Source organism: Thamnophis sirtalis, unplaced genomic scaffold (genome assembly GCF_051295495.1).
Source record: "Thamnophis sirtalis isolate CommonGarterSnake01/CBP01778 unplaced genomic scaffold, rThaSir2_p1.2 scaffold_2, whole genome shotgun sequence".
NCBI classification, from domain to species: Eukaryota; Metazoa; Chordata; class Lepidosauria; order Squamata; family Natricidae; genus Thamnophis; species Thamnophis sirtalis.
This window is the reverse complement of record NW_028261382.1, coordinates 136,980,202-137,006,110: the sequence shown is the minus strand read 5'-3', so window position 1 is coordinate 137,006,110 and position 25,909 is coordinate 136,980,202. Positions and strand designations below refer to the sequence as shown.

At 37.5% G+C, this 25,909-nt stretch overlaps 1 protein-coding gene across 1 annotated transcript in view; it reads right to left on the bottom strand.

Moving 5' to 3' along the window:
* Window positions 1–25,909, bottom strand: part of ASPH (aspartate beta-hydroxylase) — a 113,800-nt gene that overhangs the window by 24,144 nt on the left and 63,747 nt on the right. The window contains exons 15-22 of the mRNA XM_087707017.1: window positions 21,785–21,820; window positions 18,046–18,131; window positions 17,183–17,269; window positions 13,118–13,268; window positions 10,873–11,009; window positions 8,378–8,476; window positions 7,826–7,915; window positions 4,669–4,806 (exon numbers count right to left, since the gene is read on the bottom strand). Of these exons, the coding sequence (XP_087563143.1) occupies window positions 4,669–4,806; window positions 7,826–7,915; window positions 8,378–8,476; window positions 10,873–11,009; window positions 13,118–13,268; window positions 17,183–17,269; window positions 18,046–18,131; window positions 21,785–21,820 (824 nt within the window). The remainder of the gene's footprint in view (window positions 1–4,668; window positions 4,807–7,825; window positions 7,916–8,377; window positions 8,477–10,872; window positions 11,010–13,117; window positions 13,269–17,182; window positions 17,270–18,045; window positions 18,132–21,784; window positions 21,821–25,909) is intronic.

Genomic DNA, 25,909 nt, shown 5'->3' with positions numbered 1-25,909 from the left:
CACAAACAAACCACGACTGATGAATGATGAACGTTGACTTCTGCAACCAGGGCGTGGCACCATCAGTCCTTTTATCTTCAGAAGACCACACTAATGAGCCCCAGCTGCATTGTTATTCCTGCATCCCGATTCAACTCACAGCAAACTTCTGCTGAGTCACAACACTTATCTACTTGTGTTGCAGGCTCGCAGCGAGCTCCGAGCGAACCGGCTCTAGAAACTCCAGCCGCGGCCTGTGAAAGATTCCAGGAGCTTCCATCAGGCGAAGCTGCAGAGCCAACAAGTCCGTCCGACCTGTCTGAAGAACACCCTCCGACTGAACTGAGCAGGTCTAGCAGAGCTACCAAAAAGCCCACCTACCTGCGTGACTACGTCACCAGTCAGTTGATTCCATCTAAGAGGGGAGGGGTGTTAGATACTAGCAACTGTCATAAAGGTTTCCACCAAGGTCCTCTGTTCCGGCGAGAACAGAGATTCAATCTCATTGGTCGAAGGGTCTGACAGTTCCCTATAAAATGGCTGCTGTCAGACTGACCCTTTGCTGGATTGTACATACTTGTTCTGTTAAAATAAAGATCTGTTGTTGCCTAAGCCTGAGTGTGCCTCTCCATTACCTGATCTAACAATTTTTAATTATTTTTAATTGTTTTTATAATTCTTTTCATTGTAACTGCCTAGAGTCATTTTATTGAGAGATGGACAGCTATATCAATCTCAGAAATTAATAACTGGAATTGGAACTGATAAAAAGTAATAGTGAGAAGACTAGACGGAGTGGTAACAAGCAAACTCCCCAGTCTGCCTAAACTAGACCAAGTCATGATTTTTATCTTATATTTCATATTTTTAGAATAAGATAAATAAAATAAAAACTAGAATACACTTTTTTTTAAAAAAAAATCTCCTTGATTGCTTTTAAAACCCACAATAGTTGAATATTTCTGCCCATGGACACTTACCCCTTTATTTCCTCATAGAATTATAGAATTGTAGGAAACTGTTTGGATTTCCTACCTTCTGCTTCTTGCAGAAATCCAAACGGAAGCATCTCTAGCAGAGGACCTTCCAAGTTCTTCTTGAACACATGAATGAAACCTTAGCAATTTTAATGCAAACCTGTGACAGGATATTGAAATGCTTAAGGGTGACTAGTAATTGTTGTTGTTAGCTGCAAAGCCATGTCCAACCCTTCACGATCCCATGGACAATGTTCCTCCAGGATTTCCTGTCCTCTACCATCACCCATAGCCCAATTAAGCTCATGCCTACTGGTTTAGTTACTCCGTCTACCCCATTATCTGTTGTTCCATTCTTCTTTTGCCCTCAATCGTTCCAAGTATTAGGTTCTTCTCCAGTGAGTCCTTCCTTCTCATTAGGTGGCCAAAGTAGTTGAGTTTCATCTTCAGGATCTGGCCCTATAAAGAGCAGTCAGGGTTGATCTCCTCTAGGACTGATCGCCTTGCAGTCCAAGGGACTCGCAGGAGTCTTCTCCAGCACCATAGTTCAAAGGCCTCAATTCTTTGGTGGTCAGCCTTTCTTTCACAGCCATACATTGTAAATGGGAAAACCATAGTCTTGACTATACACACTTTTGTTGCAGAATGATATTTCTGCTTTGATTTGCCATAGCTTTCTTCCCCAGGAGCAAAAGTCTTTTAATTTCTTGGCTGCACTCCCCATCTGCCCAGAAAAATAAAATCTGTCACCACTTCCATTTCTTCCCCATCTATTTGCCAGGAATTGAGAAGGCTGTATGCCATAATCTTAGTTTTCTTAATGTTGAGTTTCAAGCCAACTTTTGCACTCTCCTTCTTCACCTGCATCAAGAGGATCTTTAGTTCCACTTCACTTTCTGCCATTAGAGTGATATCATCTGCATATCTTTGTTGTTGATATTTCTTCCGGTAATCTTAATTCCAGTTTGTGATTCTGTTTAAGAGCTTGCCACAATTTGTTGTGATGCACACAATCAAAGGCTTTAGCATAGTCAATGAAGCAGAAGTACTGGAACTCCCTAGCTTTCTCCATGATCAAGCGTATGTTGGCAATTTGATCTTTAGCTCCTCTGCCTCTTCGAAATCCTGCCTGTACTTGCAGTAGTTCTCGGTCCACATATTGCTGGAGCCTAGCTTATAGGATTTTGAGCATAATTTTACTAGCATGTGAAATGAGTACAATGGTGTGATAGTTTGAACATTCTTTGGCATTGCCTTTCTTTGGAATTGGAATGTAAACTGACCTTTTCCAATACTGTGGCCACCATTGAGTTTTCAAAATTTGCTGGCAAATTGGGTGCAGCACTTTTACTGCATCGTCTTTTAAAATTTTGAATAGCTCAAAATTACAAAACTTGTAATGTCCCTCCTATAATTTGACGTGGATCATCTTTCCTAATTCTGTGTTCTCATAAGTGATTTGGGATTACAAATTAAAAATTTCCTATTTAGGACAGTGCATTTTTGAACGTGATTTTAAAAAAAGTATTTCAGGCATTGCAAGACCATAAATGTAGTATTCTTCCCCCAAATAATGTGACTATAGTTGGAGATATACAGTTGGAGAACCAGTTCCAGGTAAGCCTGTCTTAGATGTATATCAAAAATAAAACTTCCAGCAAATGATATTCTAAATGTAAGATTAATACTAGAGCAAATAAATTGTAGTTAAGGAACAGTAGTGTAGTAATCATAAATACTTTTTTCATCTATTGCCAAGGAGTACAAATATTTCTCAGTTCTTTCAATCTAGCCTGATTTCTCCATTTATCCAGCTGGTCCAATATCCTCTACCATATGCAATTAAATGTCCCACTGAAACCTCTAAGAGTTATGAGAGCATAAGGAAACATAGATTGGCCTGTTATCCACTAATTACAACACTCAGCAATTAAAGGCTTGCCTCCTAGTAATTAGTGTGAATTATTGAGTTACTGAAGCTATCTTTATGTATCCAACTCATGGGCCAACAATGCAATTCATTGTGTTTGCTACTTAACATACTTATGCAATCTAATTCTTCCAATACATTGTTGTAAAGCAATTTCAACTAGGATGAAATAATTTAACTTCCAGTGAAGAAAGAAAATAAATCTTATCAGTTATAAGTACGTCTTGCCTGGGGCAGTCTTATATTTTGAAGGATTATTCAGGAATAGAAATACAGTAGTGAGAAATTAATTTGTTCTCATTTTAGTGCAAACCTATGTAACTAGATGCTAAATCAAAGTGTAATTATCTTTTCTATTTATATCTTTGGCAGTGTAGCATACGTTTGGTGCAATGGTTAAGAGATCACACTAGAAACTGAGAAACTGTGAGTTCTACTTCTGCCTTAGGCACAAAGTCAGCTGGGTGATCTTGGACTATTTATTCTCTCTGTCATGGCCTTGTTGGAGCCTGAGTCCAAGGAGGAGGACGAGACAAAGCTAGGGCCAACAGAAGAACGATCAAAGGAGCAGGACAAGGCATTCCAGGTCCTTCGGTCCTGGGAAGGGTCGCCAGTGATTGGGGAGGAAAGGGCAGGCAGCAGAACAGAGAAGCGATGGAGCTCTACCATGAAGCAATTACCTCCTCCCTCTGATCCCCGAATTTGGAGAATGGAGAGGAAGTGGGATCTCAGGAGAAGGGCGTCCTGCTCTTCACAGGCCTTACCTGGGGAATGAGATTTAGGGAGACGCCATTGGGAGGGGCATTTGTCGGGAACAAGCATTGCTTTTTTCCTTTCTCAGGTGCTGTTACTGACGTCTGGACACTTTGTCTTGCTTGCCTTGTATGGCGTCCTGGCCTTGCTTGCCTGGCCTGGCTAAGTGTGAGGTCACAGTGATACAGTTATACTCTAGGTGGTGCTGCAGTCCCAGGGAACTCTTCCTGGGACAAGGAACTCTCTTTGAAACCAAATTCCTTGAACTGTAGCTGCTCTCAGTACTGCGCTGCTCCTCTGGACTAATAGCAGCCAGGACCTATTGGAGGTGCGTGTTTAGGGGTTGGCTCCTGGACTTGTAGTGAATGGTGGAACTTTTGGGCTAAAGTTGGAACAATAAAAGGGAGTTAAGCCTTTGTTCTGGCTGTGTTGTTTTCATGCTCAGCTCCAGGTCATCATACTCTCTTAGCTCTAAGAAGGAAGCAATGGCAAACCACTTCCAAAAATCTTTACCCCCCCCCCCAAAAAAAAACAACTGTAAGGACTAGTCCAGATGGTAGGAGCCAAAAATAGACTAAAAAAAGCAGGCTAATTGACCATGTTCATTAGGAAAAGTAACAAACAGAACACATTTTATTAATATTTTTTCCCTAAAAAACTACTTTTCTGTTTGGATTGATAAAGAGTTACATCCAAAGTTACATTTCTTAGAGGGCCTCCTGGCTTAGGCTGTGTATGCAGGAGGCAGAGGGAAAGGAGATTCATCCAAGGAGAAATATGCATGCAAAATATACACATTTTCCAAGTTTTTTAAAATCACAGTTTAAGCAGAAATTAAATTAGGCAAAACAAAAATAGAAATAAAAAAATTGAGGCTAGGATAGAAACCAGAACTGACAGTCATTCACTTCTGTTTAGAAGTACGTTCCGTTATGTTCATTGGGCTTATTCTAAAATATACAAAGCAGCAATTTTAAAATCAACTTAGTCTAATGTTTCTATAGAGAAAGGAAGAACAACATTGCACACCTTGATCAGTTCTGTATAACCAGTTTCCTTTGCTGTCCACCATGGCTGAGCTTTTAAGCCTTTGACATTATACAGAGAACGCTGCCAGACAGATGCAAAGTGACCTCGTTGGTACCCAAGTTCATACCACTTGTATGCCTAGAAGATTGAAATTTGACAGCATATTTTTCAGTTGCTGCATTTCAACAGAAAAAGCAAGTTAATAAGAAATATAATAATTTAGTCATTATTTCCAGCTTTCTAATGATACTTATTTTTCACAATAAAATATCAATAGTTATTAAAATTGAAATGATCATGTTGAGCATTAGAGCAGAAGAACATTTGCTTCACTCTATTGTTTGTCCACATAATACATAATTTGAAACCCATTTTTGAAATTACTGTGATTTATAAGAAAGCAATGTTAATCTGGCCTGGAGAAAAGTTATTTTTTTACAAAATTAGTTCCAAATTATTACTGTAGTTCATATTTCCAAAATTTTATAATATCACTTTAACTGGCATTATATTTAACGAGTATTAATATAACTGTATAAGTCAACTACGAATGAGTGAACTTTTTCTTTTGAGGCATTGATGTAATAAAACCACGATCATATATAGAAGCTATTGTTACCCATGAAGCAGCAGAAATACATTGGAAACAAAGGAATCAGGACTCAAAAAATCCAATGTCTGTCACTGATGATCTGTAACCAGGATGAAATAAAAGAGGAAAGAGAAAGAGGCCTCTAATTCTATTTGGAATAAAGAATAATGAAAAGTGAGATGATTTCCTCATTCTCCTGTTCAATACGTCTTTACCCACATCTCTGCAATGTTCTCTATTTGCAACAATGCATACCTCTTACGCCTCATAATGTTTCTGAGGGCTCTCTATATCTTTTATGCCTTCTCTTCTGGCAAAACAAAGACAAGCATTACTTTGTTATGAATAATGTTGTCAGAACCAAAAGAATGAATAGCAGTTATCTGGAGTGGCATCAAGTATAAGAACTCCTTCGTGTGCATTTAACTGAAATGTCAAGCATGAAAGTCAAAACTTGGCTTCTCTATTTGGGATAGTGCAAAGGGCTCTGAAAAGCCTCATCTTCCACCACCTAGTGAATAAGCAGGAGCTTATTTCCTATGCCAATTTTTATTGCATTAAAACCCCTTTATAACTATAATTATGGAGATGAGAAAAGATATGTGCTTCACTTCAACTTTTCAAGACCTCTGATCTCCTTGGATTTACCAGGGCAATTTGAAGGTGAGTTACATTGTATTTTTTAAAGCACAGAATTCAGAACTCTTATGTTATAGGGTCCTATATTGTATAAGGCATTGCTAGTATATCAAAAGCATTTAAAACTATTTTTCACACCTTCTTATTCAAATGGTAAGATTGGACTACAGCAGGGTGTCAAACTGGATTTCTTTGATGGCTGGATCAGCACTGTACTTCTCTGTGGGCTGGCCGGGTTTGGGGGGCGGGGGCGGATTGAGTTTGATACCCCTGGAGTAGAGAGTCAGACCAGAAGGATATATTTCCTACAACTGCAGTTAAGAATGCTTGTATCCATTTTTGGCATTATATAGCTAAGAGCAGTTTAACTAAAAAAATCTTTAGCCAGTTATGTAAAAGTACTGATTTTTAATTAATCTTTCAAAACATCAGTAGCTTAATTTTTAGTCCTGACTGCAACCTTAGATAATGAACATATATTTTTAGTAATGGAGATTACAAATGTTTATGTACTGATTGCTTTCTTTGATGAAATCTTGAATTTGAACATCGTCAGGATTTCTTTGTGTTCATTCAGAACTGACTCATAGTGATAAATTCAGTGGCATGTTTTGACCAAAGGAGATCTTTTTTCATGAACACTAATTTTGTTCCAAACTAGATTATCCATTGAATAACATATACAATATAAATCACACTGAAACTAATGAATATACCAAATAAACACAGCTTGATTGCCTGATTTGTCATGTTCGTAACAGGAAAAAGATAATTTGAGCTGATCTATGGGAAACCTCAGGACTAAATACTCTTCTCCCACCATTTAACATCAACATAAGGCTGTTGAGTCTGGTCATCCATCAGTTTGGGCCCAGATATTCTCAGTATATCAACGATACACAACAGTATATCTCAATTGTGGGCTGGCTAAATGATGCTGTTGAAGTCATATCCCAGTGCTTGATGGCACTGAAGATTTCGATGAAGAGGAACAAGCTGGACCTTAAACGTAATCAGACTGAGTAACTGTGTATGTTTGGGCCCAGCTATGAGAGATTTTTCTTCTTCAGCTTTTAATGGGAGTGCAGAATCTGGGTTGAGTCTAGCATGCAATCTGCAGGTCCTTCTGAACTCACAGTTCTTTTGAACAGCAGGTTGCAGAAGGTGGCCAGGAGGAGGGCCTTTCCATAGATTCTCTTGCACATCAAGGGTGCCCTAACCTAGATTAAAAGGCCATTCTAATAATCATTCATGCCTTAATCACCTTGTGGTTGGACTGTAATCTACATAGGGCTTTCCCTGAAAACCATTTGGAAGATACAGACAGTCCAAAATCCAGTGGCTTAAACAGTAATGTGCAGGCCATATTATATTTATAATGTCTATGCTTTGTGATTTGTACTGGTTGTCAATTGGATTCTATGTGCAATAAGCCATCTCTGAAATAGCATTTGCATGATTCCTCCATAGATTTGCATGATTAGTACCAAAATCATGGCTTTTAGCCAAAACTTGGGCTAAACTTAATAGGGAGGGGATAACTTAAAAGGAAGGGAAGGAAGGGAATGCCACTTTTCTGTTCAGCTGCAACTTTTAATAACTGGAAAGAAATTATAGTATAAGGAATAAATATTAGTCAGAGGTTTAGCCAAAGCCTCCATGCCAGCTATTTATTCATTTGTTAAACTTTTTATAGGCACAGAACAGCCACTCCAATGTTAAAGATATTAATAGCATTGCCTCTAGTTAAGTTCTGAGTGTTGATCAAAACATACAATTGAAGAGGCAGCAAAGTACTTCCTGTACAGCAAGATAGGGATGTTCGTCTTCTCTTGTCAGGTTCCTTGTCTTTAGGACTAAGTTACCCCTCCCCTCTATGGCTGTGGTCTAGTTTGCTTTTTCAAATGAAGTCAGTAGTCTTCCTACCTCCTTGTTTCCAACTCGTTGCATGGCATCACCCAAATGAAAATAAAAGCGGCCATCATCAGTGCCAGGATCGCCTGATTCTAGACCTTCCTAGAAAAAAAAAGAAACCCCATCAATTACCTGATAAGTCATTTTAAAATCATTCCTAACATTATCAGTGTATTGAGATCTCCAAGCCAACTATTCCCTGCAACACAAGATACTTCTTTCCCAAGTGTTCATAGGTGAAAAACATTGTTGCCTATAACTCAACATGTGTTAATGTACTATTTTACCATAAAGAGGATTACTTCAGAAAAACCGTCACAAAAAGGGAAATATGAATTAGCTTTTGAACAGGGTGGCTAGAAAACTGGAAAAAACATTATATGATTACTAGAAGTCCCAAATCTGGAGATACATAGCACACACCAATGGCCTTTAAGACATCTCTACTATTAAGTATTTCACATCGGATCCTATACAATACATGACATCCCAATTGCCCTTCTTTGGGCAACATCTTTTGTTTTCTGAAATAGAAAAAGATAAAAGTCGTAATGTAAATTTTACTTTCAAATAAGGAATGCTTTCTTCAATCTTGTTCTCTGACTTCAGAATGAATCCATAATGAACTTTCGCAAACCCATCATTAGGAGCCAGGCTTAGAACCTAAGGGAGAACAAAACAAATAATAATTACGGCTTCACTTCTGTAGCTTTCTAAAACATCGATTTATAGCCTTTTAGAAAACCTAAAGATGCACTTTTTTCTATCAGTCCTTCTCTTTTCTTTATCTCATAGCATTATGAACTCTCGAATGGGACTAGCAGCTGACAGACTCAGATTCTAGTCCCTACTCAGCCCCTGGGGAACTTTGGTTCAGGTGCGCTATTTCAGACCATGAGTGTACTGGTTAAGGTTCTGGACTATGAGTAGGGAGGCCTAGGCTGTAGTTTACCCTACTCATAGATGTTCACTGGGTGACCCTTGGGCCTGTCACTCTTTCTCAGTCCAATGAACTGCAAAGGGCTCTTACAGAAGAAAAATAGGAAGGAAGACCACAATGTTTGCTACCTTGAGTTCCTACACACACAAAAAGCACCAGACTATAAATCTAATAAACAAATTTTTAAAAAGCAGAAAGTGATGTTGTCATGATGTTCAAGTCCCTGCTATATGTCACTTTCTTCTCCAGTAGAAACAGAGAAATTCAAACTTGGCAGCAGATGTGAAATGTTACAAGAAAGAAGAAAAAAACTCAATATCAATGGAAGACAGTGGTTTCGGTACCATTTTCTTTTTGCCTCTCAGATGGAATACAGTAGAAATGAAATTTCTCATAGAAATGAATTTTATTCAGATGCATTTTAAGAATTCTGAATGTTGGATTTGATATCTGTACAATGGATTTAATGGAGGATGGGGTGTCAAACAGTACAGAGAACACCACATGTCTGTTTGATAGGAGAATTTTCTTTGTAATAGTCAAGTGACTCCATTAGCCATTACATGCACGGTTCGGAGCACTAGCATAACCTGAATAAGCGAAAACATGTCTTCAGATTTCTTGTACAACAGAGGAAGCCCTTGAAAAAAGTAAAAACAAGATCAATTGCTGTTTGAAAACAAAAGCAGCTTTGATTTCTTACAAAGAGTATCTTTAATGTATCGTGTTCAGTTCCAGACTATGACAGTAAAAAGAAAAATATATAATGGGGGGAAAAAGTGAAATGCTACCCCTTTTTTAACATTGCCTCCAAGCTGTGATACAATGGATGGTCTCATAAAACATTTCCCAGAAATAGGGCACATTTCCCATCAGATTGATTTCCAGTTAAAGACATATAATTCTTTGATTTAATTTTTACTACTTAGCCTCTTCACTGAAGGAGTGAGATTCTTTTAAAAAAAACAGGTCTGAATAATTGAAGGGTTGAATAACACTGAAGTCAAGCTGTTAACATCTGGCTCTTTAACATCTGACAGATTACATGACTTTACCATTGATCTTGCTAGTTAAAGCTATTGAGAACAGTAGTTAAAAGCATTTTAAGACGACAGAAAAGATTTCTGTCAGTTTGCAGCTCACCTACAACTTCTTATTCCAATTCATGTATGTGAAGGAGTATATTATGGTGAAACATTATGGCACTCAGAGATGCCATGGTGCCAGCGCTGCTATTATAATAAATAATAAAATTTCATAAAATCTCATGAAAACCATGCAAGATTGCTTTTCTCAGATAGATAGAGACACAGATTGACAGACCAACAGAGAGAGATGACTATGAGGGGTCCTTGGTGCTCTCTGAACTTATTATTGGTTATTCCTTGCAGATTTTTCATTACCCATATTAGGTAACATCATCAGTGTTTTGATGATGTTACCTCACGGGTGTCCAACTTGCAGTGTCATGTTGCTGTCACATGACATATCATGGTTTTCCCCTTCATGGAGCTAGGGTGGGCATGGCCTACGCGTGATGTATCTGGCGCGTGGATCACCAGTTTGACACCCCTATGTTACCTCGTTTAAGTAATGAAACATCTGAAAAAACATAACCAAGTTCACTGAACATCAAGGACCCCTCATTTCAACCTCATGAGCTACAAATATTCTCTTTTATTGAGACATGATTATTTCAGAAGCACTATCCTCATTCTCAACTTGCTTAATTTATTTGTAGCTGTACTGTCACATAGCTGGGTTTGATTGACTAAAGAAAGCTATGGTGTTGCCCTGAATATGTCATCCTTATCTAAATGGAAGAAAAAAAGAGTAAAAAATATAAAAATTAAGGATCTAAAATTTGAAAAAAGCATATAAATAGCAAAAACTACTTTTAAGGCTTATAGGCATTGCCCATTAATGCCTTAGAGAATATCCAAATGATGTTTCTAGATTTGTGAAAATAAATAGGCAATACAATTAATTAATTACTTATAGCTAGTGTTTTTATCCACTACCTAGGTTATTTTAATGCATGGTTCTTATATATAAAGACTTGCATAATCACATATATATTATTTTTGGAATCATTTATCTGTACTTAATAGAAGCTCACCTCCTGGTAAATCTTCTTGGCATTGTTGTTGTCTCCAATTAAAAGATAACCCACTCCAAGGTTGTTCTTGAATGAAGTATCATTAGGAAACAGGTCAACCAGTTTCTGTAGTGTAACTAACGAACCTCTCATGCGACCTAATTTGATGGGGAAACAATAAAAAAGCAACTTGGCTACATACATGAAGAAGCAACTTGGAATACAGGAACTTTGCTAGCAAAATAAATTAAGATTGTTTAATAATAAAACAGACTATGTGCTATTAAACATTAGAACATGTGTAAAACTTACACTTCTAAGGCCTTAGAAAACTATGCTTGCATTGCTTAGTGTTTTGGAGACCTCTAGTGCACAATCAAAGCATTTTCACCATTCTCTTTTTGGACAATAATACCTGTTCCAAATTGTTGGCCTTTTTTCTCAACTGCATCCATTATAGATATAAATAAACTGACTTTAATCACAGTATTCACAATTATCACACTATTTAATGAAAGGCTTGCTGCTTGTATATCTTTGAAACTACATAGGCTACGTCAGAATAAAACTAGGAAAATTACTACCTTTAATGATTCAAATGTAAATTATATATGTAATATAATGCTCCTGGGAATGATTAGTTGAAATGCATTTTGTGAAAATTATTTATTTTTGCACAATAAAACTTCAGTTTTTAAGCCTGTACACTGCAATTTTAGCCACTGGAAACAGACAGGTGTATTTGCATTAGCCTTGTATTTGATTCACTTTAACAAAGAGATTTGTGCAAGCAGGTGACCAGATTCTCTTTGTAGATGTGAGCGGTAACATGAATCACTTTGACAAAACAGTTTATATTACCTCCAATTGCTTTAAGCTGCAGGAGAAGGCTCATCTTAGCATTCTCTATATGCATTGGCCACTTATGTTCTGGACAGCTTCAGCACATGCTGTGAGGATTACTCATAGCCTTCCCAAAAGCATAAGAAGATTTTCAGCATGAGTCAAGAATTCTCTAGTCGGGCAGCTTCAGCACACCTTCAAATTTCCACAGCATTTGGCAAAGCTGGCAAGAGTGCAGCTGCAGCACTTTTGACCCACAAATACAGAAAAACATTTCTCTCCACCTATCGTTTCCCCAACATGAGTTCTCAGAGGGGAAAGTGATAACAGTTACCAAAAGTCTGCAACTTGGAAAGATCCTGCCGTCATTGGACTATCTGATTTGAATAGGCTTAACCTGTTTCTTCAGTTACTCTCTGGGACATTCTTAGGTATAACTTGAAAAAGACGAGACGTAGGCAGAAATTCATGAGGACAAATACTTCTCAGGAACTAATGTGATTTGTTTCTAATCTCAGGCAGAAAGAGGGTAACATTGTGCATTTGTGCAGTGAAAAGAAGTGAGGCTGGATACACCCTGACTCCTCACAAAAGCCGTTAATTTTAATTACTAGTTCATAACATTAGATTTCATTGAATTATTTCATTTTTTTATCTGATTTATTTTGTTTATTTATTATTTCATTTATTTTTATAATTACCTCAAGATGGCAAACATATCTAATACTCCTTCCACCTGATTATGCCTTCCTTCTCCTATTTTCTACACAACAAAAACTCTATGAGGTGAGTTGGGCTGAGAGAGAATGACTAGCTCAAAGTCACCCAGTTGGCTTTCATACCTAAGTGGGAACTAGAACTGTCTCCTAGTTTCTAGCCTGTACCTTAACTACTAGACCAAACTGGCTTGTAGGAATTGCTGAATTTAGGAATTTCTGAAATACCAGTCAGTTAACAATTGCTACTTAAGTGATAATTTGTCCAATGCAATTTTCTTCAAATGCCACTTTCAGATTCAATAGAAATTTGTTGCAGGATTATCCATCCATCCATCCATCCATCCATCCATCCATCCATCCATCCATCCATCCATCCATCCATCCATCCATCATCTATTCTTTCTTTCTTTCTTTCTTTCTTTCTTTCTTTCTTTCTTTCTTTCTTTCTTTCTTTCTTTCTTTCTTTCTTTCATACACCACCCATCCTACCTACTTTAAATGACTCTAGATGGTTTACAATAAACATTTAAGAGACTGAGAGGTATTTTGAGGTATTCAAATTAATTTAATAAATTTCCATCCTGCCTGATGCTCATAAGCTTCGGAGCTTGGAAACTGCACAAGAATATCAAATTTCTGGATATGAAAACATGGAACATTTTTCAACATTTGGGCCACTGGTAAGTATAGTTTCAGAAACTTACCAAGAAACTGCTGCCTGTCTGCCCGCCGTTTCAGTGTCATCTTTACTAGAACATCAGGGACATTTGGCAGATTGGCCACTTCACCATAGGTGGTGATAGATCGCTGTAGTATTTCATTGCTTCTCATCTTCTCAGCAAAGTCATCCTCACTCTGTATGTGATAATAAAGCATTAATTAGTACTGAAATTTCTATCAAATTTAAAGCACAAGTTAAATTAATCAATGGCTGTTAGATTATAACATTTATTTCAAAATCACCATTATGTGAGTTCTAAAGTTTTGATGTGTAAAAACTGATACCTAATTCTTGAATACAAAAGGAAGAATGAGACTTCAACTCTCTGACACTGTTAAATCATCAAAAACTAAGAACTTATTTTGAGACTTTGAAAGCCATGTCTATATCCAGATATCACTGTTGCTTCAAAACAATCAATACATTTTCAATGCATTCCTTTCTTTTGTTGTTTTTTTCTGAGATGTCTGTAAAATGACTTTGAACTTAAGATGATCCTTGCAGCGAAAGGGACAGAAGGCTGAAAAAAAACCTAAAATATCTGCTTCTGTATTCTAAATGCATCTAAAATGACTATTGTGTTTTAATAGTAGGTAATTTCATAATAAATTCTGTAAGTTTGAATAGTATCATGTCTGCATTTTAGAGGAACGTGGTGGCTCAGTGGCTAAGATGCTGAGCTTGTCACTCAGAAATGTCAGCAACTTGGCGGTTCGAATCCCTACTACCAGATAACGGAGTGAGCTCCCGTTACTCATCCCAACTTCTGTCAACCCAGCAGTTCGAAAGCATGTAAAAATGCAAATAGAAAAATAAGGACCACTTTGGTGAAGGTAACAGTGTTCCGGGAACCTTAGGTTTAGTCATGGCCACATGACCACGGAGACATCTTTGGGCAGCGCTGGCTCTTTGGCTTTGAAACGGAGATGAGCACCACCCCCTAGAGTCAGGAATGACTCTAGAGTGCTACTAGGTTTTAAGGATTTAAATATATTCTTTTGTGGGTTTTTAGACTGATGTCCTTAAAGAAGTTACACAGCACAGGTATTTTCAACTTACGACCACAGTTGGAATCGGAACCTCTGTTGTTAGGCGAAGCGCGTGTTAGATGAGATACAATTGATTTTATGACCATTTTTGTTGGAGTCGTTATGCAAATTACATAGTCATTAAGCAAATCCAGCTTCTCCCATTGAGTTTGCTTGTCAGAACCCCCCTAGGAAGGTCACAAATAGTGATCATGTGACTCCGGGACGCTACAACCATTATAAATATATGCCAGTTGCTAAATACCCAAATCACAATTATGTGACTGCAGGAATACTGCAAAAGTTGTAGGTGTGAAGACTGATTGTAAGGCACTTTTTTCAGTGCCTTCATAATTTTGAACAGTCATTAAACAAATGGTCATAAATTGAGGACTGTCTGTACATTTTCACCAGATAATTTCAGACTGCAGGGTTAGGGAACACACTCTCATTTTAGGATTACATCACCTGAGAAGGGTAGGAGGGTAAATACCATGTCTTAATCCCTTGTAATGTGAGAAGCTCAAAGGCATTCAGAAGAGGAAAGGCATGAGCTAGCTAGCTTCTTCTACTCATGATGTAAGGAAGTGTTACATTATATCACCTGTTCCCTTCTTTCAGGGAAAACGTGAAAGCTGATGAAGTAGGAGCAAAGTGGTGTTGCTTTTAATAATTAAGCAGTTAACCATTCAATTTTTACAGGACAAGGGGAAACTGTAGCCCTGTGTAGGGTTATGTAAGGAATTCTCCCCCCCCCCATCACCTATATAACTTTAGCCCTTAATATTTGCAATTTCTACTCAACTCCTTGCCACTTAAGTTATCTGAACCATCCAACTATATCTCTCTTTCTCCGATCTTTGGAGCTGACTTAAATGGGTATTTGGGACTTAGTTCCATTCACTCAGTGCAATACAAGAAGATGAAAGGTATAATACTGGATCCAAATTAGTACCTTGTCTGTGTTTAGCCAATATTATTAGGATAAATTTTAATGATCATTCTAATACCATGAAAGAAACATATTAATTTCAATTATTTAGATCCAAAAATCTATTTTTTTCATTACTTATCCCTGACTACAACTTTGTTGGATATGGCTAACTATCAAATATTCCCTCACACATAAACAGAACTATTCAGCTTCAAATGTCTTTAAAGCTTCTTCTGTTTGGTGGTTAGAATGCAGTTTTGCAGGCTAATTCTGTCCATTGCCAGCAGTTTGATTCTCACCAACTCAGGTTGACTCAGCCTTCCATCCTTCCAAGGTTGATAAACTGAGAACCCAGATTGTTGGAGGCGATATGCTGACTCTGTAAACCGCTTAGAGGTGGCTGTAAAAGCACTGTGAAGCAGTATAGAAGTCTTATTGCTATTGCTAATCTCATTCACAAAATAATGAAATGGCAATTCTAGGCAATAAAGATTTTGCAAGGGAACTCCCTTAGAAATCCAGAGGTTTGTAACATGCAGAATCAGAGAGCTACCTGTGCCCACCAATCTGGAAAATGTGAGCTTGCTTCCAAATCCATACAAACGCTAGTAGCAAATTGGAATTTTCAATATGACAAAATGAAAAACTTTAACTTTAACTTTTAATAAATTTATATGTCGCCCAATCCCGTAGGACAAACAAATAACATTGAAAAAAATCATTCACTCTTTATTAAGTTTCTCCCTCCCAATCCCAATTTTATTAATGCTTTCTTTCAAAGTCAGATTTTGGCCTCAGAAAAGGTGATCATTCCCACCAGAATCCTTTTCATGCCATGCTACAATTTGGCCCTTAAATTCCATAATTCACTGTTCTGACCCCCCCCCCCTTTTCCGTTCAGGAACGAAAGCCAAACAGACGTATGAAAGAATGTTTTAATCAGTCCCGGCTCTTCCTGCCTGCGAGCCCAAAAGAAACAAAGATAATTGCTCAGGCAAAAGTCCTTTAACTCACACAACACTGCAACCAGGCTTCTCTATCTCAAGCCACTTATCCAAGTTGGCTTCTCTCGATTTATGAACGCGAACGAGAACGTTGACTTCTGCAACCAGGGCATGGCACCAGCAGTCTCTTTTATCAGCAGGAGGAGACCTTAACGAGCAACAGCTGCTCGTAATCATCTCCTGTAAGTACTCAGTTGTTCTTTACACCCAGTAGCCCTGCGCCTGCATGCATCTTGATACAACTCCCAAATGCTTTCCTGAACATTCCCTTTGGTCCACTGCTTTGCCGCCACCTGGTGGCCAACCAGTCTCTCCTCGCCCTGCTCGGAGTCGACACCCTGTCCAGGGTCCTCCACCTCTTCCAAGGCCGACTCATAAGACCCCTCGCTGTCGGAGTCTGGCGGCAGCTCCAACGGCTCCTGCCGGGCCACAACAATTCACTATGCTCTGTACTTGTTTTTTTGCCAATTCTGATACATATAATTTCCTGATTACTTATTAAAAGAGAGAAATAAAGGAAGATACTCTCAGTTAAGAGGAATTTGTCAAAGTCCAATTAATTTAGTTACAACAAAATAATGTACCCATAATCTATCAAATTAACCTATGAGATAATATTGCATTTTCTCCCTATATACAGTGGTAGCTTGGTATGCAATTGCTTTGAAACTCATTGAATTTTGTACCCAGTGCATTTTGATATGAAAAGGTTGTCCTGGTACTCATTATTTGTTTGGTATTCAATGCATAAGCTAGAATTTGTCAGTGTCAGCTGCCTTGTGACACACTATATTATTCCTTATGGGGAAAAATTGTTTGGTGCTCATCATTTTTGGTACTCATCACACATCCTGGAACCAATTAATGATGAGTACCAAGATATCACTGCATTTTAAAGAATACAATAAGTGATAGATTATGAAATCTGAAGCTGTTTCCTAATGCAATTCTTTATTTCCTAATATCAATACTTTACTTCATTTGCTTTACTTTATTTGCAATCAGTAAAAAACTTGGATATATAATGAGATATACCATAGTTTGATTTTCCACGCACAACTTTTTGCTTTATTAATTTTTACCTGGGCTTTTCCATATCTTGCTCGAGGACTTTGGGGATACTTGCTTACCAAAGCTTCAAATGCCCTTAAAGCTTCTTCTGTTTTCCCCTGAAAGTCAGGTAGAGATATGCTATCAATAAAGAAGATAAATCCTTACAATTATTATTTAAGTAAGACTGCACACCAGATATGTTGGATGCTGACTCCCACAAGGCCCAAACAAGGAAATATAAAATATTGGAACCCAACACATATAAATGGACAAAAGTTGGAGGCAGCAGAACCTAAAGTGTCAAGGAACCGTGATGGAATATTTTGTATTTAATATATAATATACATTTTTAAGAACAGATACAAAGACATTTTGCAAATCCATTATTAAAATATCATTAAAAGAAATACAAATAATGATATACATTCAGGGAAGAAAACAAAATTCTGTAGTTTCTGGTTTAAAAGGAATGTTCTAGGAAAATTTTAAAAAGGCCTCAATAGGTATTTAAAATATAATTATTTAAGAGGGTATTAACTTTGAATAATTTCTGATCATTATGTTAAGAAATTAACATGAGATATTTACAGTATCATTAAAAAATCCTCTTTATCTGAAAGAAATTATGACAAATGGCTTGTGCTAACTTCTATAGTTGCAAGAATATCATTCCAAAGACAAGATTGATTTTATATCAATTACTGGCATGTTGATGTTGATGAATGTTCAAAGCTATTAAAACTTTTCTGCTAATGCCCACTCACATACTCTTTTCTCCCCTCCCCCAGAAGAAGTTTACTAGCAATTAATTTAGCAATGTGGCATGCTACATGGACCGACCGACTGACCAACAGACACACACACAGTTTTAATTTTTCAAACCAAATTTTACCTTTTTGCGTAGCTTTTCTGCAGCATCAAGTTCAACTTTAATACTTCTATCAAATTTATTGAGCAATTTTGGTTTCTTCTTCTTTACTATGAAAGAACATAAAAAACACACACAATTTCCACCAAATTCAATAATATTGGAGATTACTTTAGAACAACTCAGGAACTCTGGTATAATAAATAACTTTTCCTTTGGAAGGAAAAATACTTTTTACATCCATAATTTGCAAACTAAAAATTGTATGTTGGTATCAGCTTCTGTTTCCCATTCTCTCTCGGTCTCCTCCTTCCTTTCCCCAAACCTGCCCCACAGTTGCACTTCCAAAGATCTCTCTCCTGCCTTTCTGCCAGTCCTATTATCCTCTCTGGTTTTTACTATTCCAAATGTGGTAAGTAGCAGAGCTATAGCTTTTATTGTTTGGAGGTCTCAATATACACATAGGGGATCAACATGAACATAAAATATAAATACTGTAAGTAAGAAAGCCTCTCCCTCCAAGCAGTGGGTGGAATAAAGACAAAAAAATAAATTTGATGTAATAAAATCTAAATTATTGAATTTAATATGGTCGCTTTCTGTGTACAGTATCTTTTTCCGTCCTTCGGAGGTGCCCTTGGAAATAAAACTGGTCCTGAAATTTCAGATTATGAGTCTCCAATATTAACATTGAAAACATTACATCAGGAAACAAGGATTGCAAATTGGGGGGGGGGGGGCAGGAGTGAAATCCTCCTGGTTCGGTAAGGACGAATGTCCTTGGTTCTGCGAACCAGTAGTAAAACAAAACCTTCCAAGGGTCACACAGTTTACAGCTGATCCCTGTGATTGTCAGCTCCCCCCCCCTTTTTAAAGCATTTTTTTCCTGTCTGTTTGTGCGAATAGGCAGGAAAAAATGCTTTAAAAAATGTGGTGGAAAGCTTCTGATGATCGCATGGCTTACAGCTGATCCGCACAATGCTTTCCCCCAATTTTTAAAGCATTTCCCCCCTGCTGGTTTGGGCATATGAAGGGGGGGTTCCAAAATTTTTGTATGGGGAAAATTAATCCAGAACAAACAAAAACTCAAGGACCTTACCATTATAGAATTCAACACAACTATGGCTGATAAGACAAATTGTAGATATTTTTAACCAGAACTCCAAAATCACCAACTGTTAAACCAATTTGCCAAATGAAATATTTACAGTTACTGTAAGCTATTTTACATATATATTTCTCAGCTGTCAAAACTGTATTTGTAGGAGTTATATTTCTATGTAGCAGTGTTATTAGTCCGTCCATTCTTAATATTTAAATACATCTACATTTCAGTATTTTGAATATTACAGAATTTTAGCTCAATATGATTGATTGCATAGACGAATGCATGAAAATAAAATAATATTTTTTAAAGATTTGGGAGGTCTATTTTCATAGATTGTTTCCAAGAACACCGGTAAACTTCAGGACATTGAGTTCACATTCTACCATATGGTATCCTGTTTTTGGACAAGGAAACAATGACAGATGTCTACATTGGCCAGTATTGTATAATATTCCGGTGCATTCTGAAGAGGATTCAGAAGAAATGGTTGGATCTGGTACAAACAAAATGTCTCAATGGTCCATTAAAGCAACCTGTCTTGTGTATGACTGTAAAAAAGTGTATCCACTTTCAGAAATCCATTCATATGTGTGTGTGTGTGTGTGTGTGTGTGTGTGTGTGTGTGTGTGTATACATATGTATATATGTAAGATTGAGATTGTCTTGGCAACATTTCGGCGAGGTCTCACTTTTCGAAAACACCAGCCTGAAGATGGCGAGTGAGGCCTTGCTGAAATGTTGCCAAGACAATCTCAATCTTACACGCGAGAAAACCTGAATACAAGACCAGCATACCTACACCCGTTAATATCTACAAATGTGTGTGTGTGTATGTTTGCATACATGTGTGTGTGTGTGTGTGTGTGTGTGTGTGTGTTGTATAAATAAATAAAGGGAGGTTAGTATTGATCGATTTCAAGCTATTTAGCTCTCATCAGCTAGACATACCCGAACTGGGATTTGAACCTTTGCTGTATTACATATTAGGCAGGTTTGTTAGCCACTAAGTCACAGGCACTCCTCCTTTATCAGCTAAGCCAGGGAAATAGGTATGTATTATGTCACAACCCCTGGTATGCCCAAATATGGGAGGAAGCATACTGCTTCTTTTCTCTGTCTATTGGCTCATCACAAGAGACCATCCAGACAGAAAGCCATTATTTTTACTGTTGCCTTTGTTACATTTGTGTTGTATTTGTGCTGATAAATAAATAAAGGGAGACTAGTATAGATCTATTTCAAGCTATTTAGCTCTTATCAGCTAGCCATACCCTTACTGGGATTTATACCTTTGCTGTATTACATATTAGCAGTTGTGTTAGCCACTAAGCCACAGGCTCTTTATCAGCTAAGCCAGGGAAATAGGTATGTATTATGTCACAACCCCTGGTACAGCACAGGTTCAAATCCCAGTAAGGGTATGGCTAGCTGATGAGAGCTAAATAGCTTGAAATAGATCTATACTAGTCTCCCTTTATTTATTTATCAGCACAAATACAACACAAATGTAACAAAGGCAACAGTAAAAATAATGGCTTTCTGTCTGGATGGTCTCTTGTGATGAGCCGATAGACAGAGAAAGGAAGCAGTATGCTTCTTCCCATATTTGGGCATACCAGGGTTGTGACATAATACATACATACATACATACACACATACATACATATATACATATACCCACATTCATGTACGTATGTATATATACATATAAAATTTATGTAGAAATAAATAAGGTGGGGCCGTTTCATGCTTGCACAATTCAGTTGTTCTTTTAAATGCATACAATTCATATATCTGCATATGGTATAACTTTTACAATACATTTCAAAATCAATAAAGTGCTGCCTTAAGAATGCAACCTCTACAGAGCATTTCTTATTTCACTGGAAGTCGTAGTAGCCGTTTTACTTGCTATATTTCTGTTCAAATACTATGTCATAATAATAAATTAAAAGGTATCAATACTGCCAGCCAAAGCAAAACTTTTCATTTCTTACCCATTTGATTTTAAATTGAAAGTGTAGCTGACTCAACTCATTCAGCATAAGATTAGTAAGAAAACTAGAGATCTTCAACAATGTATATTTAATGATAGATCATTTCAGAAATTTGAAGGGTTGTCTCTTTGTTTGTCTTTTAGCATGAGAACAGCATGCTTCCAAATTGCAAATGCCAGGGAGCAATGGCGTGTGATGCACAATAGGCATCTAGTTGGCCAAGCTTTTAAATTATTATCGTCTTTTGAGGCTTTCTATTTTGGGGGGAGGGGGAGAATGTGAAAAAGGATATATTTCTTAAATCTTAAATAAACAAAAAAGGTTGTAAATCAAGAAGTCTAAATGATATATTAGGGACAAGAGTAGTCTTAAAATTTGCCTGAGTGCCATTTCCAATAGAGAACATGATATCTGTAATTATACAGATTATATAGATGAAACATTTTCCTCCTAAATCCTAGAATGGTATCCAAAGTATTTTTTAAAGATGCGATCATTACTTTCTCAAGTTAGACCCCACCCACCCCAAAAAAGTAAGTCTTACTTACCCCACCCCCCAAAAAATAAACATGCAGAAAAAAATTAGACTATTTCATATCTATTCTTACCAATGCAGGAATTTTAGATTTTTGAACTGTTTGTATTTTCAATTGCTTACCTTTTTCTTTTTGCAGAGTATCCTTTTCACCATCTCCTGGAATAGGTAAACAAAATTCTTATCATCTTGATCCTTTTTAAACGCAAGTTCAAGTGTATATTCACTAAATTATTAAAATGCTGTCTTTAAATAAATAGCATGGAATCATAATGTACACAGAGTAAAATATACATGTGTTGTTAATTAAGGATGTGCAAAGTTTAAATGGGTTGCTTTGCTTTGATGATACTTTGAGCAAAGCATTCCTTTGAAATGCTTCCAAAAGCAGTGTGCTTTCCTCAGCTTTGAATATCAAGCTGTCTGCATTGATTTGCTTCGTTTCACTTCTGAGGCTTCTCCTGGTAACACCAATGTATGGAAAAAAGCTTTTGCCCATGTTAAAGCATATTACTGATTATTACTGCTGGCTATATGAACTGCTGGCTGAGGCTTTGAGATGACACAAAGTACCATTACCATCATCAACAAGAATCACAACACATCTGAAAACAAAGTTTGAAATAGTTTTCCTTTTCAGATGGAATCCCAGTCTTGATCAGTTTCCTATATAACAGCACATTTGCTACTCAAATATTCAGTTTGGAGATTTGATGCTTATGAAATGTTCATACCAAATCACATTTATAAAACAAGTTAGTGAGTTTGCTTAAATTTTCTGAATATATCTGAAAAAATATCTAACATACTTTTCGGAGAATAAGATGCACCGGAGTATAAGAAGCACCAAGATTTTGAAGAGGTAAATTTTTTTTTAAAAAATTGCACTCTGCAGACCTCCCAAAACCTCTGCACATCTCATTTTTTGTGAAAAATGGGGCATGCAGAGTTTGACAGGCCTGCAAAGTTCTTGGGGAGATGAGCAAAAACGATCCATTTTTTGCCAAAAAAGGGGCCATGCATAGCCTTTAGGAGGCTTGTAGAGTGCTCTTAGGGGTTTGGGGGGGGGAATAAGCAAAAAATGCCCCCTTTTGCTCTCCCCACTCTCCAGGAACACTTTGCAGGCCTCCCAAACCCTTTGCACATCCATTTTTATGAAGGGGAAGTGTTTCAGGAGGCCAAAAATGTTGTATTCAGTGTATAAGACACACCCTCTTTTTTAGAGGAAAAGTTGTGTCTTATACTCTGAATATACCGAAAAATATGGTACCAAAGTCAAATCAAATTTATTTTTTTTGTTGTGTTGAACCAGATCAGATCAGATGGTATCCTTCTGCGATGGTTATGGGAGGTTGGAGTGGGAGGCACCGTTTTACGGTGGTTCTCCTCCTACCTCTCGGACAGGTCGCAGTCGGTGTTGGTAGGAGGACAGAGGTCGACCCCTAGGCCCCTCAAATATGGGGTGCCGCAGGGCTCGGTCCTGTCACCCCTCCTATTTAATATCTACATGAAGCCCCTGGGTGAGATCATACGCCGGCATGGGATTAAATATCATCAATATGCGGACGATACCCAACTGTATCTGTCCGCCCTGTGCCAACTCAGCGAAGCGGTGGAAGTGATGTGCCAGTGCCTGGAGGCTGTCAGGGTCTGGATGGGAGCGAACAAGCTTGCACTCAATCCAGACAAGACCGAGTGGCTATTGATGTTGCCTCCCAAGGATAGTTCAGACATTCCATCCCTTAGCCTGGAGGGTGAAATCTTACACCCCTCAGAGAGGGTCTGCAACTTGGGTGTCCTTCTGGATTCGCAGCTGACGTTAGAACACCACCTGTCGGCTGTGACCAAAGGGGCTTTTGCCCAGGTTCGCCTGGTGCACCAGTTGCGGCCCTACCTGGACCAGGAGGCACTTCGAATGGTCACTCATGCCCTCGTCACCTCAAGGCTCGATTACTGTAATGCACTCTACATGGGAGTGCCCCTGAAAAGCGTTCGGAGACTACAGTTGGTCCAGAATACAGCCACACGAGCGATAATGGGTGTATCTAGATACACCCATGTTACACTATCCTCTGTGAGCTGCACTGGCTTCCTATTGGTCTCCGAACGCGCTTCAAGGTGCTAGCCATTACTTTTAAAGCCCTACATGGCTTAGGACCTGGATATCTGAGAGACCGCCTCCTGCCACATACCTCCCAACAACCGATAAGATCTCACAGGTTGAGCCTTTTCCGGGTGCCGTTGACCGGACAATGCCGGCTGGCAGCCCCTCGGGGGAGGGCCTTCTCTGTAGCTGCTCTGGCCCTGTGGAACAATCTACCCGTAGAGATCCGGACCCTTCCCACTCTCTCGGCCTTCCGAAAAGCCACTAAAACCTGGCTATTCCGGCAGGCCTGGGGCTGTTGACTTCACAAACAAGGTCCAGCCCCACCTAGATGGAATGTATGGCGTGTTGTTTTTAAATTGTTTATTTTTCTATTTTTAACTTTTATCTTGTTTCTATAAGCCGCCCGGCGTCCTACGGGATTGGGCGGCATATAAATTTATTAAATTACTAATTACTAATTACTAGATCAATTTTACAAATTAACTGTTAATCTAAATTAGATTTTATATGGTTTGCTTAGATTTGCTTTATATGTCTTCAATACTATTAATTCTACAGAGATTGCTATACCACTTTTAGGAAGGCAACATTTGTTATCCAGGACATAAATTAAGGTGCCCTTATCAGTGAACAGATAAGATAAATTCAGTTCTAATTACTACTCTATCTATCTATCTATCTATCTATCTATCTATCTATCTATCTATCTATCTATCTTTCTTTCTTTCTTTCTTTCTTTCTAAACCATCAAATTTTTTCAAAGAGCAGTCTGGGTATACAATATAATATATAAACAAATAAACATAATTTGTGAAATAAATTCAGCAATGGTTGGCTAGGTTTAGTTCTACAGCACATGCAAGGAATTCTGTGCAGTAACCTTAAAGATAATCCATCTTTATGCCACAAGTCTCTGTAATGTCGATATGAAACAAATGGTCCTAATGTGTTAAATAACAGTTTGAGTTATACCTTTAGTATAATACAATTCATGACATATTCTGGAAATAATAGTTAAGGCCATATTATGTTTTATTTTCTTTCTGTTTCCCTGAATTGTTTCTAGCTTTGCCTTCCTCCTGAATGGTCTTTTTCTAACCTTTATAATGATTTAATGACCAATCACTAAAGTATATAACAGTATTTTTTTTTTAAAAAAAAAGACTCGATTCATTAAACTTTCTCCTGTATTTTATTGCAGCAAATGTTAACACAGAAGAAAAAGTACATATTAACAGTCCCCTTCACCTTGTCTCCATGGCACACTTATGTAAACAAGAAAAACATAGTAGCATAACAGAAAATTTGATCACAGCACAATCATCTTATCCTATTTCAAAAATAGAGTCATCGTACAAAAATTCAATTTATTTTACCCAAAATAATCTTAATTATCCTTAAAATTATGGCTTTATAAAATGTATTGCTGTCATTTAGAAATGTACAATTTTAATTCCATGAAGAATAATACTTTGCCTCGATCTGTATGAACAGATTGCTTCCTAAGTATTATAAATGTATATGGCATAGTCCTTCTAGCAGTGTTCTCATTTGCTACAGCACCTGTGCATACACAATGAATAGGAAGAGACCAAGGCAGTTACAGGGAACTCTTTCATAGATGGAGAAATTGAGAAGAAGAGAACAAGTCCATAGAAATACCTGATAAAGCACTACGTACACACTCAAACTATGTAGTCCTTACTATCTTGGATTTCAACATAATAAAAATGCACTGCATTTATCTCTATTTTTTTTCTCAAAAAATCAAGTTACAACCAATCATTTCCTAAAATATATAAGCCACATATTCTATTGCTATTCTTGTGAACCCTCAAGGATTCAAATAGTATATATTTCCTACCAAAATCTCAGTTTGAAATGTAACTGCTTTTTATTTTTTTCTGAAAGAATATCTTTTAATTATGCAGCAGACTGAGAACAATTCTTTTACACACTGCGTCAGTTAATATTCATCTTTTGTAAGCAGACTAAATATTTATTAAGAAATCTAGGTAACAAACAGTTTTTGGTAAAGCAGGTACAAGCAGTAATGATTAAACTGTAAGCCTAAGATCATTTACTTTTCAATCTTATTTACAGAAGTTCTATTATTATAAGAAGTTACAAAGACATCACTT